Raw genomic sequence first — 16,211 nt, 5'->3', positions numbered from 1 at the left:
CAGACGATACATTTCGGTGTATCTTACGTGCCTTTTGAGGATCGTGAACAATGGCTGACAGTGGGTGGCTCATCTCGTCTCTCTTGTACGCCTTGTTATTTTCGCCAAGGAACAGTCGAGTGCAGCAGACAGGGAGTGAAGATAAAAATGTCAGGTCTCAAGTCCCCGATCCGATTTCGTGAACCTCGATTCGCTCGTATATTCGTGCGATTCGTGTGTCGTCTAGATGAGCACCTCTGGGCAAGTGGAAAAAATCCTTGTATTGTCCGGACTTCCTTATTATGTCTGACCGGTAGTGACAGGCGACCATGCTATGCCCGCTTTTGTGAGGCACTTTAAGCAAGCCGCCCGAACTCAATGGACTAGTAATGCGTATAAAGTCAGACCACAAAAGAAATTTGTTCTTTCTTCCTCGGTTGAAACTTCCTGTATTAATGTATTTCCAAGTGTTCGACAATGATAGACATTGTGTCCGAGCCGTGAACGCATAGACGAACGTCCTCCCGACGAATTACCCACCCTGGGACACATAGATTCGTTGAGCATCGACGAATGGAGGATTCCCATCGCCACCATCTGCTCCAACAAATTTGTTTCCCTTTTTTTATTCCTCCTTTTTTTCTCGTCACTGTTTTCAAAAAGGGGCACGTGAAACGCAACGGTGCGTAACTGGGTGACCGATATCCTTTACACTGGTTAGAGATAGTTCAATCGATCGGACATATTGGTAATCAAAAATGGGCAGCCTATACAGCGTTTCATGGAAAGATAATGAAGAGATATCTCCAGTTTGCGGTGATCCGGAAGTGCTTTATATAGTCATAGAACAAGTTCCATCGGAGAGTTCACCGAGCCTGATATGACTTACGGCCTCGCCGTTGTGGGTAAGTATTGCGGTAGGTGTGTGTATATATAAGCGTATCCTACTACTTGCCAGAGCGAGGGTGGGAGTCCATTCAGGTTTCGAGGCCATTATAAAAGTGACAAGTAGTGAACAGTCATTCTTTGCGGCGTAAACGGAAGCCTGCCATTATGCAATGGAAACGTCAATTTCCGGGTCATTGTAAGCCAGGTTGATCCGTTCTACGCACGATGATGGGAAAGTGGGAAAATCGCACGTTTTTAACCTAACCGAAACATTTTTTTCTTCCGTATCTCATCTATTTCTTCACCTTTTCAACCCCAAAATTATGTTGCAGATTATCTCCCGCGGAGTACATATCACTTCGTCCTTTCCTTTTTCTTTGAACCTTATCCAATAAACTAAATCCATCTGTAGCATTTTCTCGTTTCTGCCTAAGAGTTTTATTTTTTTGTAATGAAAAACCTGTCGTCGGATACGATCTTAAATTTTTATATACCTGATCATCTTTTCCATTTCAGTGTGTCTCGTTTTTCATCACCGCCTGCTTCTTTGCATCGAATTTGGCACCGTCCAACGCCATGTATTCATACTACGTAACCAAAAATTGCTTGGAGAGAACCGAAAGCGGTTGGAAAATGTCGGTGAACATAAACCTGCGTGGGAAGATGTTCTTGGCCGCATAGACCAGCCAAGATTGCTTTCTGTCGGGATAGATGTTATGATATATGTATACGTGTATATATATGTTTATCATAAAATAACACATTAAAACGTGCAGAATGTTATTCGATAGATTATCTCTTTTGTTGCTACACTGATGCGGAAACTATACGTTTGTCTTTACTCCTTGCGAATATGTATCTATGAAGAATAACTTGTTCGAATAAACGTCTACATATACTCTGAAATATCTTGACATAAAATTTTTATTTTGTCTCAAAATGTGAATTTCATGCTGTTCCAAATTAGGATGAAAATAATAACAATATTCATAATAATAATCAAGCGGTATTCGCACATTTTCCAGCTTCCGTTTTATTTCTGTTCTCAACTTGCTATATTCAGGTTTGATACATTGCGCTTGTTGCAGCAATTTTACCAATTGCTTGTAAACCTTTGTTAGTTTCTACCTTGGCATGTAGTTCTATGCCAAGAAACTTTTCTTTGTCGCGACTTGAACATCGAAAAATCATCCTGTTAACACGTGCCAGGTTCATTCGTCCGATGATTTCTACTTTGCGCGTTTCGCATTAACCAACCCGGGGGCTTATGGTTTATAATTTTGAAGGAATGACATAGGTTCATTGCGAATAATAAAAAATTTCGCAATCGCGTCAAGCATCCAACAAAAATCCATTAAGTATAAGCAAAATATTATGCGTGAAAACGTACATATTTTACGGTTGTATGTATATATTCTTTGCAAGCTCGCTCAATCAGCTAAAATTAAATAAATAAATAAACAATGCCGTCAAGTACGGAACCGGTGCCGATACTTTTTCCTTCTATGTATAAAAATACACCGCAAACACCGCAAAACTCTGTTCTGAAGCTGCAATGGACGTCTTGTAATAAAATAGCACAAAGAAGTTTGTGACAAACCGGGCAATTTCCTCGAGCGATGTCTTCCAGCGTGTTTCTCTCCGCCTGAGCTTTCCTCATGCAGCGCGCCGGCCGCGCCCCGTTCGCTTGAGCAATTTCAAAAAATAAACGCGTAGGTATATAAGTATGAAAGTATATATGAACCAATTCCTCGCACGAGTTGAGACAATTTTTATCACGAGAGGAGACATCGAATCGGCCGTGTCTCCCGGCAACGCTGCACACTATCAATTTCGCAAGAATAAATAAAGTATGAAAGTGTATCGGTTTATTTAACCATCTGCGAACACTCGGAAGACCTGTGAACGGGGTCCGCACGCGGTGAGGGCGAAGCGAAGCAGGAGGAGAAGGACGTCGCAAAAGGTCCCTTGCAACGAGCAGAGCCCTTTGCAAACGTTGCCGATTCTTCAAAGGAGAGAACTAGAATGATAAACTGCATCGTCGAGCTGCATGGCGGAGGCGCAGCAACGACGACGGGCAAAGACGATCCTGCTGCAGGGATGCGGCGGAATCCTCTGTTATACTTACCTCGCGAAGAAGCTCTTGAAAATGCATCGATGCGATCCGGAATAATTTTGTCGGAGAAAACAGGCGAGTCATCCAACTGCAAAGGTGAGATGCCGACGCGAGATACCTTCACGAGGGGACCGCTTGTATAGTCTGGGAAAGTGGTTTAAGATTATGACCCAACGATTACGACACCAAGGGCTGTAAGGAGACCTGCAGGCCCGGGGTGCCGGCCGCTTGCATTTCCTATTAACGAACAAAATGAATGAATCAGAGGATTATACGGACCCGGACGGCCTTCTTGCACCGCAGACCGGCGTTTCTGGGACCTTGTTCGACGTCCGAAATCGCGTCTTCGGCGTCCTCGCCTGGGGTGCATGTAAAACGCGTGTATCACGCGTATTTTCGCGACATTCGCGATTACTGATTACCGATAACGTGCCCAGAAATGAACACTTAATTAGCACGGTAAGACTTGGACAAGAGGCGAGCTCCGTACGTTTACCAAAGTACCATGCGTGGGTGGAATTGGGCCGATGCGTAATTCTCGTACAGAGTTTTATTTATTACGACCGATAATATCACGTTGTTTACAACGTGTCGCCGTATAGTGGGCCGGGATGTCCGCGTTATCTATGCCTTACCGACCGGTCGAACCGAGCCGACAAGCAGCGTGCGTTGCGGGAAAAGGCGTATATGGACAGAGTCGGTTCGAGAAAACATCGTCATCCCTCAACAATAAGAGTGAAACATGATGAATAGCCTTCTCCCTCCGAAATCTCGAGGCCATAGTCTTTGTGCCTGACTGAGATTGAATGCGTGGCGATCGTTGCTGGGGTTTCTTATTTATTCATTTCTTGTTGTATTTCTTTCTTTTTTCTTTTTTCATTTACCATCTTTCTCACGCCTCCCGGAGGATTTTTTTCTCCCGCCATCCCAAAGAGGTTCTCGAATTTCCAATTATACTCAAGGTTTGAAAAATAACGTCGCGTCGTTCCGATCGGGACGTTTTCTTCTTTTCTTTCTTTCTTCTTATTTTTCTTCGCATCCTCCACAGCCTGCGAGTTTTGTCATTTGATCCGCAAAAGATACCTCGTCTTTCGGCTGCTCTTGATCTTCTCGCCTTATATACACGCGTTGCAAGTATACGCCTATATCCGTAAAATAAGAAGAAACGCATCGATCACGCATCTGCAGGGGTCGTAATTCACGAGGAGGATCGGTTTTCCTCGCTGCGTGAAATAAAAAATATATGACAAGTTTTATCGCTCACTTCGTTTCGCTTTTAAAATACTTTCGATACCTACTTTGTCACGCCCGGTGAATTAAACTGGGATGAATATCAAATTTCTCACGTTATAACCATATTATTAGCATCCCCTCCCCTCCTAGGTATTATTCTCCTCTGAGGTCGTTCGTCGACGCTTTGTTAGTAGCCCGAGCAAAGTGTATACCCGCCGACTCGATGACGTTATTATTACAGCAATCTGCTATAGATGCACCGCATGTATACTACACACACGGTGCACCCACGCCGAGATTGTGGGCCCATTCATGCCCACACTCATTCATGAATTCACGATCATGAGAGGAAGTGAACTACGCTTGTGTTTCGGTGTTGGAATACATAATAACTATCGCGTACAATCCACGTAGGTGTGGACCCGACCTTATATGCGCAGATCCGCGGATTACAACCGTGTGTGTGGGTATATCAGGCGTTTACGGACAGCTACTTTCAGGCCGCAGCTTTTCAGATTTTTGGCACCGACACATCGGTCAACCGACGTCCGTTCCTTCCTTGTTTCGTTCGTTCGTTCGTTCTGGCGCAAAGAGGGCGACGTGATTCTTATCTTAGATTTCTATTTATTTTCTCGAAACGTCCACTCACTTGCTCTTCCTCGGATATCCGTTCGTCTCCAGGATAGATTGAATCCTCGGTATATCATAGAGAGCTCCCCGAGTCAATATAAACAAGGGATTGGTTTGGACTAAGTGACCGGAAACGAGCTGGCCTCTTCCCCTCTTTCATTTCTTTTCCGTTCTTCTCCTCTAACATTGCCTCCTCTCATATTTTCGCAGATGTATCCGCGGCTTGATCACGCATTCGCTATAGTCGCCTGCAGCGGTAAAGGAGGAAAAAGAATGATGAGAACACATTTCATAATATACCGCACACGTCGATCAATGATCTCGGCGGATCCTTTTGTTTGTTTCTCTATTTGTCTCTACGTCGATCGGCTGGGAATCCTCGATGCGACGACGTTTCGGTTTTCGGCTAGTCGGCATACCGATTTTTACGCGGCAGTATAACGACGGATTGGCAGAGTTTCCTGCACCTAGTTAAACAGTGCCTAGAAACTGTAAATTAACCAGTAGCCCACCCACCCACTCGGTGATCGAGCCCACGCTGCCTCTGATTTATCTAGGCCGTCAGCCAGAGTTTCGCGTCTCGTAAACAGGTATTTAACATCTAGCCTTTTGTCGGTAGGAATAGCGGGTAGGCAGGCAGGCAGGTAGGCAGGCAGTATTTCACACTGCGATTGCATATTTTTAATTTTATCCGACGTCCGTGACGGGACGAACTTTATCGTCCATTTAACTTCGGTCACGATCTCAGTTTAGATATAAAAAACTGTGAAGCCTGATTACGCGCGGCATTCCTTCGTGGAAAGAGTTGTCACCGCACAAATAAAAACGCTCGTAAACGGAAAGCAGCCTTTCTCACTCTCCTTCAGCTCTCTGTTTGAGAAATAAATCAGACGCAACTCCGACGAGCGCTGTGAATTCAACGTACCTCAGTATATAAGCTCGCATTCCTACCTACGACATAAATAATACGAATTAATACACCATACGCGGCTATAGCGTCGCGTTTATCCACCGCAAAATTATGAATACTCGCAGACAACAAAGTTGCCGGATATAATTTGCCGCATGCCGTAATTAACGTCGAGAGAAAAGTCTTGGTGCGCGTTATTACATTGTAACAGCGAAGTGATCTCGAGACGAAAAAAAGAGTACGTATATGTGTTTGTGTCACGTAATGCGCTCCGAATCCCATCTTCGCCCAATAAAGACATCAACTCGGGATATTCTCGACTCGTATGAGGAGGAAAGAAAAGAGGGAGGGGAAAAACCCCATAATATTTTGTTCCAAGCCATAACCACTTACTGCCAACCATAAAGCGAATGATTTAACATTTCCTGTTCTCCGGGATCACGGCACGGCAGAGCGACCCAACCCTCCGCGGGGCCCGGCTAACCCTTGAACTTGACTCGAGATCTCTGGCAATTCTCCACGGGACCCCATAACTAAGATAACCCCAGCCTCGAGCCACCCTACGTGAGAACTCGGGGCGGAATGTCCTCGGCTAGGACTTGTTACTCGCGTCTGGTTCGGACTGGTTTCGGGAACGGGCCTCTATTAATTACGTGGAAATTTGGCAAGGCTCGGTTGTAAATTAACCGCCACGATGCAGAGGCGAAAATATGCGAATCCCGGCGTGTCTCGCCCGGGAAACGAGGAGAGGAAGAGCCGGGCGGCAGCGAAGCCGAACCGTATTTCAATTAATTGGCCACAGCTAGGACCGAGAGATCGTTATCATAGCCTATTTATAATTCTTAATTGATGGGATCCTACCGTGAGCAGGGACTCACGCGAGGGTGCGACCACTCTCCGCGTTTTAGTATAAAACACCACTATTCACGCGAGGTTTTAACGCGCCCCGAGAGGCGCCCCTAAAAACCCTCAAATTATTATGTCAAGCGGTCGAATCGCCGCGATTATTTATAAATTTGCGTTATACACAAGGTCCCGCGTTACGTGTTTAAATATAAACGAATATGTCGCGATGTCGGCAGCGTAAACTGTTTGTTTCCTGCTCCCGTGGTTATTTTTAGCCTTTCGTAAACCAGAATAAATCCAGTGGAATCCACCGGACAAATTAAGACCAATTAAACCAATAATAAACTCGACGAACACCCGGCATTCTTACACGGCCACCATAGCCTGAGTTGAAACGCTACCGCGCGATACGTGGGCACATGGAATACCCGCACATATCCAACCCCCCCGGGGTCACACATTTACGGGATCCAGCCGCATCTCTCGGGGCCGCCTGCATCTGCCGCGCACGCTCTTTTATTCTCTTTATTCATTCGTCGACGAATGTTCATCCGGGCAATCAGACTGCCTCTTGTAATCTTGAATATATAAGTCGCGCTCGTGATGTTTCATGCCAGAAATAACCGCAGGTCTCTGATCTGGAATTATCAAATCTAGTATTAGTAGATCATCTCATTTCGAGTAAATGCAAGAAGATGAATTCAGGGTGCCCGGATGCACATGCACCGTTTCTTTATCAAGAGAGAAGAACGCACCATAAAAGTACAAATAACCACAACTTAGAGTTCTTCCATTTTCGTTTTAACTTCTCAACTACTAAACTTGAATTTCGAATGAGAATTTAAAAATTGCGTATTTCCCGGAATGAAATCCGAGTAAAAAAGAAGAGAAAACGAGGATTCTAGGAAAATCTGCATACGTTCCTATAGCGGTGCGGATGCTTCTGTAGATGCGAATTCTCTACTTCCATAAATTCTATCGTCATATTTAAGAAAAACTCAACATCCTTCTCAGCGATTAAAAATAAACTTTTGGTTCAACATGGGAACGTTCCGTCGTCGTCTGAGGTTCCGTGCTACAAAGATCCGCGAATCAATAATCACAGATCCATCTCGGAGCTACAACAATCGAGATGCAAGCTCGACGACAGAGACAGGATCCCATCTAGTCAGTCTGCATCAGCAGGTTCAAAAGAGGCTCTGCAGATCACATTCGTCTTCGTCGAATACTATTCCCAAGCTTGCAAAGTGTAATCAGAGTGCGGGTCCGCTGGCTCGTTCGTTCCTTGCATAACCGAGCGACCACGGAAGTGACCAACGCCCGTGGCGCGTTGGGCCGTGGCATGAATGGGTGAGTCACCAAGCCGCCGACGCCCGGCGTCGCCGTCGCGTACCTACTAGTCGTAAGCGAGCGCGGTTTAAACGGGGCTCGGTCGTTAGTGCGTGTCACGTAAAAGCGGAATACGCGCCACGTCGCCGTTGAAAATACACCAGGGACTAACGGACTAACGGATGAGCGGATGCAATGCCGCGTTGACCCAAATTGCCGGGAGTTTTCGCCTGGAGAATCGCCGGATCGTCAATGGAACTCGACGCCCAGCGAAAGTTTTCCACCATCTCCGTCGCTTTCATCCCTCGTTCTCCAAGGTCACCTGGTGCCAACATTCGTGCCCCGAGCACTGAGACAGCGAGAGGGAAACTCATCGTCAGCCGAGGATAAATATTATAACCGCCTGGCTCTGATCTCCTTACGATCGCACGACGATTATATCATACGTTCCATTTTCAGATACCTGTTGCAAACACTTTTGAAACGTATTTAAAATCGCCCATTTTGGCGAAGAATTTCTTACCCTTCAGTTTATTAATAACATTCTGTGTAATCAATATTTAAAAATAGTAACGACACGAAGTTACAGCTTTCTTTTTAAATCTGTTCAAATGTCAATTGAATAACGTGAAATCACGTAACTTATCTTACGAAAATTCAGTCAGTTATGCACTTGACTTTCATATATTATGTAAAATTGTGCATGTATATATGTATATAATAAATATGCAATAAATTGTTGTAAATGTTAGGCGATTCCAAAACATTGCAAAAATTACCATAATTCTTGCGTGATTTCGGTCTCGAGCGTCCAGAACCAACGGTATGTTGCTCTTCAGCTCATTGTCAATCCTACACCTTTACTTTTGAAATATTTTTAATAATAATTTGCGTAAATACATGCGATAATTTAGTCGAATTATTTCTACTGGACTGAATTTAAAGATTTCTTCACCCTTGCACTACACCAAATTTAATACACGCAAATATGCGTGGAACTTGAGCACGATATAAAAAAGGAAATAGATATATTCCAGAGTTTATAAAAACGAATAAAGTGTTATAGATACCCATGGCAATGATAAAAAATTTCTGAATAATACGAACAGTTCAGGTAAATTTTACAGACATACGCAATTTCTACAATCATTTTCATGCAAAAAGTATAGGCGCGCTACAAAAGCGACTTATTGTTGAATGATGGGTACCTGACAGAGCTAGATGGAGCCATTGTCGGCTATTTATGGAGCTCCGACAGTGATGCATTTAGAAAGCGCTTTATCCGCATCGACGAGGGTGTGAGCCAACAACGAGCCGTCGATGTAAACATCGAAGCAACAACGAAGAGTCCCCTGCTCCCGTATATGTCCAGCCAAGACCGCCGCCTCAATTTCTATGTCCACCTATCTCTGTCTCTGTTGCGTGTGTCCAGTATTACATGCAGCGCATAGTATGCACCTACAAATGGAAATGCTGACATCTGGATTGGTAATCGTTACCTAGGCGCGTTTACCGTGGCGTCACGCATGTGCAGCGAGGCTTTTGATTTATTTCTTCTTAATTTCACGTTACCCGGCGCTTACACCTACCGGGCGGGAAAAAATACCGTATAACGCGCCTGTAATGGGCACACACGACAGATATAGTTTCCTAATAAGCACTGTGTGCAGCTACGTATAAAACGGTACGAAAGAATAAATGACAGCCTTCGATACCACGTACATGTATGTATGTTTTGATGCTTGTATCGCCCACTTATTAATTATTACTCACTGCGTTTAAACGAGAAAAACATTTTAATGGGTAATATAATATTCTTTATTTTTGTATTGCGATTTGACTGGATTTTCGAAAGAAAAACACTCGATGTGTTACAATGTGTAATTAGGAGAGTCGAGGTGTGACACTTCGCGTAATCATGATGAGGAAATTGAATGGTAAAATTATTCCTGTTGAAAACAAAGCGACGACGTCGCATGAATTTTTAACGAGAGAATAATCCTGTTCGATAGTTCCAGCGAAATGAGAGGGAAAAATCGCCCAAGTACATTCCAACACAAATTCCACGAACTTCTAGGCGCGAGTGTAATTCCCGAAGCTTCCTGTACCGGGTATATCGCAGGCAGGCGATGAATTATGCAGAGTAAACAATTTTTTTCCTCCCCCTTCCTTCTCTTTTTCTGCAAGTAAAGTGAGAAACGACAGAAGCGATTAACGCCCACGGGTGAGAGAAAGAGAGACAGAGAAGTACTTGGCGTTGTTATTTACATAACAAATTCAAAGAACGGAGTCGAGGTCGTGTCACTCTCAAGTATAAATAAGAATTTTTATTATAGACATTCGAGGAACCTGCAAATCGAGTATCATCTGAATACCGCCGATCGCGAATACACGCAGCTCTCTCGCGTTCGGCAATCACGCAATCCTTCCCGTGTTAGCGGACTAACGAACAAGAAATTATGCGAAAAGATTTGTTTCCAGCAACCTTCCGTCAAATCCCAATTCACAATAATTCATCGTACCTACCTATATGTACCACTTGGAGAAAAGAAGGGAGACTTTCGGCAAGGATTAGTCAGGCTCGCCCACGGCAAGAGTTTCGGTTTGCAATCATCAGGTATTACCGCGCTGCGCCAAGGCGACGCTGCGTGGTCGCGGGATCTGTGGGTGCCAAACAAGAAATAGGCATGTAGGTATGTACCTACCGACAGGCATAAAGATAGACAGACCTACGTCCAGAATTAGAAAGACGAACCGGAAGTTCAGAGATTTTGAGTTACGCGCGAATCCCGTTCCGCCATTCGCAACTCCGTGGTAATTCAACGCGACGTGTACATGCATATCTATGTTTATACGCGAGACAGATACGTACGTGGGTAGACATACGGGGGGATAATCACCTCGTCTGTAAGACAAGCTTGTTACAAATAACAAATAGGCAAAGTTTGGACATTCGTCAAGCGAGGATTATCAACGACGGATGACGAAGTATTCGCGCGACAAATTTTCCCACCGTTAAAATTCCTTGGTGAAAAAATTCGCGCGGATGTTTCGAGACGCGGTAATTTCGCGGAGAAATGATTTAAACGACGAGTGTCTGGACGATTTCGAGGTGGGATGCTGCCGTAAAGGCTTATAATTGCTTTTCGGCGAAAAGTTTTTCATGATCTTCCCGGCGGCATCGGTTTACATATCTACCTACGTAAAACGAAAAGCGGGGTGAATACTTTTCCCTGCGGTTTTATTCAAACCTTTGCTCGTAAATTTCTCCCCGACAGTTAAGGATTTCCGTTCGAGTTTCGCGACCCTCGAAACTAAAATATCACCTCAATGCCAATAAATACGATCGATCACTGAGGTCGTCGTACGCAATGTTTTTTCCTCTATCTTTTTTTTCCTTCTCCTCTCAATTTCCTCCTCATTCGTTTCGTACACAACGTTATGACACTCGAGCACGCCTTGATAATCGCACGCTCACCTACCTCGATTAAACGATTATCGTAATTTCATTCCTGCAGGGTGGTCCACGACTCGACGTGCGCATCCCACGATGTCCGGGGACTGACCTACGCGTCTTATTTTCTAACGCATCGGTGACCGCAGCTTGGAATGAGCAAGTCGCACGTTCAGCTCGGTTAATTATAAATTTTATCGGTCGCGGACATTAGCACAATGCTTTGTTTGCCCGGCGATGCGTTATAATATTATTACCGTTGAATCGCCGATAAGTTTATGCCCATATCTGTGTACACACGTCTGTCGTCACATGCGTCGTGTATGCATGTATACGTAAGAAATTGATACGTGTTCCAATTTGCATATCAATGTATGCATTATATAGCCGAGCGCATGCATATCGGTATCTCGCACGCTTTTCTCTTGCTCCCCGTCCGCGCCTGACCATCCGATCCGATTCATTCTTATACGAGATACAGTTATCACAGACGAGACGACGAGACGACGATCTGCGCGACGACGTCAGTAGTATTTATAGACTGAGTGCTCCACACCGGCGTGCCGAGCGAGAGGCAGTGGCATGTTATGAAGTGAAGTAACTGTATTATGATACACTCCTCGGATTACAATTTCGCCACGAACGTCAGCCATATAAGTGCCATGCACCCAGTTACCTGTCGCCGATCAACGATCCTCGCAGCATCGTTCCGTGCCGATTCGTTCGAACCAGCCACATCTCATGTAAACAAAACTGATACGAATTACGAAATTTTTATTATCGCGTGATGATTCGAGATCCAAATTAACGGTTAGAAATAAAAGGTCGAGTGGATATCTAATTCAAAGATGAATATGGAGCCAACTTGGTTTTCTTCCATTGATCAACTCGTGATGCTAACCCTGTAGACCTGCGAAAAGGCTCTATTTTTACAAGTCCATTGAAAAAGCGAGACTTTCGTACTCGCGGTTAAACAATATTCATGAATCACTGATATTCATAAGTTTCTATGAATCTAGCCAAGCAATTGACTCCCATAACACATGCAGTGCAACGTAAATGCTTTCCGAGAATCTTATTCGACATTTATCATATCTTCGAACACTCGGTAAGCGGAAAGATGTGTCTATAGGCACGTTAAAATGTATGTATGTACCTGTAACCGCATATTTAGAAACTGTCATCTGCACCTCCGGGTATATTTGTGAAGTTTGCAATTACCGGTAAACGTATGAGGTCACACCTATTGATGTTTGATTGTTGAAAAACAATTCTTCGAACCTCTTACAAACATATAGCAAGAAGTTTGCGTCACCTGCTTAAATCGAAACTCACGAGTAAGTAATAAAAAGCTTGAAATACCGAGTTATCAATCGGTTCTCGGTTGACATCGGCTTTAAACTTCTATGAATCTGATTTTCTACGAATCCTGCATAACTGACGGCTTGCGGTGTACTGATTATAAGAGAAAAAAAAAACCGTCAAGCATCTCGCGTAAGAGCGAACACGTTCGTTAACGAGAAAGCTAAATTTCCAGCACCTGGTTATATTAATAGAGACATTATTCAGGCCAGGTTGAACCGATTTAGACACCGACGGCGTATTATTGGCCGGAGCAAACAACAACGTCGTCGAGAATGTCGCTAGAGATTCGAATCGCGACGAAAGACAGTATCCTCTTTCCTCTCTTCCCTCCCAGCCTCGCTCACATCCAGTCCTCGATTTAGGCGGAGAGACGGTAGACCGCAACCGACTGTAACACACTCGGACGAATTCAGTGTAAGTGACGAATGCTATTGAACGATTCCCCCCACGAATTAGGGTGTCCCGATCATTTATGTACGCTAGACCGGCGTTTCCTCAAGCTATTTGTCACTTGCATTCCTCTCGTTGGGTTCTGAGACAAAACAACCGTCGCCTCTATCGGGACATGGCATGGCTTGTTGTCGCGGTCCCGTTACAGATAACTTGGGCATTTATCTAAACACACAGATAAGAAACTCACCAACGACAGAAGAAGATAAAATAAAAATTCTTCCATCTACATCAGCTATGGAAATGCACGAGGCTCCGCATGCAGTGGAAACTCGTACGAACAGAGTTTTGCTGTTCTTCGTATACGTCTAAATATGCCTGCACTTACAGGTACATTTTCATCGCAAGGCTCTCAGTCACAAATGCAAAACGTCGTTCATCCTAGGAGTCCGAAAAAATATCCACACATATTATACAGTCTCCTGGTTATTGGACTCTAAAATTTCCTACCCGCGTAGGCCATCGGTTGTGGGCTGTTTTATGGGTGCCTCGTATGTATACATGCGTCTGCGAATTTTTAGATCCAGACATACGTGTTCGCATAAAATTTTGGGATGTATCCCACGACGTCAACTCCCCGCACGCGTCCTAAAAACGGGGCTAGAAAGAAAGAAGAAAAGTAAAGAACGAAGAAACGGACGCCGTTTTCTCAAACCTGTCGATCACATGCAAGCATATCATATTCCGTCCGTCAAACGATTCCAAGGTATACGGCAAGACGTCATTGCAAGGACGCGCCGCGTACAGTTGCCGTGGTAATGTCAACGTCTAAATCAGTTTTGGTGACACGGTCACTGGCTTCTACCGCACAGCAATGTCTGCGCTATTAATTAGCACGTTTTTCGAGGCGAAATACCTCGCGTTTCTAAGGCTGTTTACAAACATTCGAATCCTCGGATCTGGGCCAAATATCGGTAGCTTGCTTTTAACCGCTAACGTTGTGCAATAACGTAGGTATCGGATACGGTGCACCGCAGGAATTACGGTAGCTCTGGAATTCCTCAGAAAAGGAAACTTCTCACAAGTAGGTATAGCTCACCAACATACCCTGCAGGTGGAGGAATCTTAGAGGCCGGAAGTCCACGCGAAACTTTGTTCAACTCTCAACGGTGGAATAGTTTAACCGAGGAATAACAACCCGGTCCCTAATTCGATTCGACCATGCCACTCTGCTGTCCTTGGCGTGTCGGTTTACTTCCTATGTAACCAACGTTCACGCTTATGTCCGTAAAAATCGGTCAAGAACAATATTCTTTCGGTAAGATAGTGGAAACACGAGTGAACGTTACGATCCTACCATGAACATGAGCCCAGAATGCTTCTCGACAAAGATTAACTTCTTCTTACAATTAGATGCTGCCGTATTTTGACAACCCTGAGGATTGCGAGTGGGTACTTCTTCCTTCGAAGTGGTAAAAAAAAAAACTATTGCCAGATCTCGGGGAATCGATTGTTCTATATTTTCTAGAACAGTTTTCCACCTTAAAATGTCCTCTTTGTCAGTTCTTCATACCTTCTATGCTTTAATAATAAGTGTAAACATCTCACCTGATCTTGGGACTCTTACATCATTTTGTAACCTTAGAAGGTAAGCATTCCGATGTAATAAAAAATTTTGTAAAAAAATTCCCACGAGAAACTATCCGGTTCTTTAATGGCAGCCACTTGACCTAAAAAGTGCCGTGTTTCAATTTCTCCACAATTCCCATTTCACGTTCATTCCCAAACTCTAAGGCGGTCGTAGTTCTAAGCGTAACGAGTTTCGTATCTATGTCGCATCCTTGCGCCGATGACAAACCAGGTTGTTCGCCTAGCTGCCAGGTCACTAACTCTGGAACTAGTTCACCGGAACGACGACGTTCTGTCGCATGGCGTCACTTACTAGATCCAACTCGAATAGCAAAACAATTAAAGGCCAGAGCAAATCGCAAAATAAAAATAGTGTTTCCTTTGAAAATCGTATTCTCGTGAAAATCCAGAATATAGTGGTTTATCCTTGAAGAGCAGAAAGTATATCTACGCTGAGAATTTTCTGTGAACTTTCATCAGAATAAGGTATTTAATTAGTTATTCCCTTAAATTTTTCAACACGTTAATTTAAAAAACTGACAGCCTTGGGAGATCTCAATGTTGAGCAAACTGGCACTGCGAGCGCATTTGTTTTATGGGGCATTTCCAACATTATGGAAACAAAATACGTGTATATATCATCGAAATCCCCTGCGGGCAATTGAGAAGCATTTCTTGCACGGTAGAAACCCTCGGGGATCCACTGCGTCTTTGACTTTTGACGGATGGTAATTCACAGGACATTCGTATTCATCATCCAAAGTGAACCGTCCCTAAGAGAATCGGGTCGACTTAGCTGATACCGTCATCTCTGGTAATTACCTACTACTCTGCAGGAATTGGCAAGAGACTCGAGCAGAAACGCGATTGACAAGACTTTCAGCATCAATTACACACTGCCGTCGTAATTCAGATAGTGTTTCGGCACCTTCACTCGTTATTCCGTGGCTATCCGGTTACCGCGTCGCGTCGACTAAGAGAAGAAGGTAAGTTACGTGCTCAGGCGCACGTGGAACATCCGTCGAAAGCACGCGCCTTGCAACTACCGTACTCTAGCTAGACGTGCCCATGCCTACGACTAATAAGTATTTCGGCATACATTCCAAGGACGACCCCTCGATAAGCTATCTGACTTCATCGAACCCCATTTCATCTCGTAAAAAAAGCAGTTCTCACATCATATATGAACAGCCTCGTATCTTCATACTCCTGCGCTAGCCGGTTGCGTTTCTTCAGTCCGAAGGATTTGGAGGGCAGGACTGTTCCTGCCCAACTCGGTAAACCCTCTCTGCGACAACGTCTCGTCGCGAGAGCAGATGTTGGGACTTATCCGTGTCGCAGACACCGTTGCATTTGCTTCTCGTGTCTACCTTCCAGTTCGGCGCCGAATCGAACATTGGGGCTTGAGGAAAATAAGGGACGATCCGAGAAGAGAAATGGGT

The 16,211-nt window shown here is 44.4% G+C and overlaps 1 protein-coding gene across 2 annotated transcripts in view; it reads left to right on the top strand.

Moving 5' to 3' along the window:
* LOC124413582 overlaps nucleotides 1–16,211 on the top strand; it is a 296,705-nt gene that overhangs the window by 207,397 nt on the left and 73,097 nt on the right. The window contains exon 4 of one of the 2 annotated variants that reach the window (XM_046894275.1): nucleotides 1,384–1,932. The exons of the other annotated variant lie outside the window; for it this stretch is intronic. Within the exon in view, the coding sequence (XP_046750231.1) occupies nucleotides 1,384–1,548 (165 nt within the window). The 3' untranslated portion in view covers nucleotides 1,549–1,932. Of the gene's footprint in view, nucleotides 1–1,383; nucleotides 1,933–16,211 lie in introns of those variants that run through there. 2 annotated transcript variants of the gene reach the window in all.

The sequence above is a fragment of the Diprion similis genome, chromosome 12 (assembly GCF_021155765.1).
Source record: "Diprion similis isolate iyDipSimi1 chromosome 12, iyDipSimi1.1, whole genome shotgun sequence".
Classification (NCBI taxonomy): domain Eukaryota; kingdom Metazoa; phylum Arthropoda; class Insecta; order Hymenoptera; family Diprionidae; genus Diprion; species Diprion similis.
The sequence above is the reverse complement of the archived record's forward strand: the minus strand, read 5'-3'. Positions and strand labels throughout refer to the sequence as shown.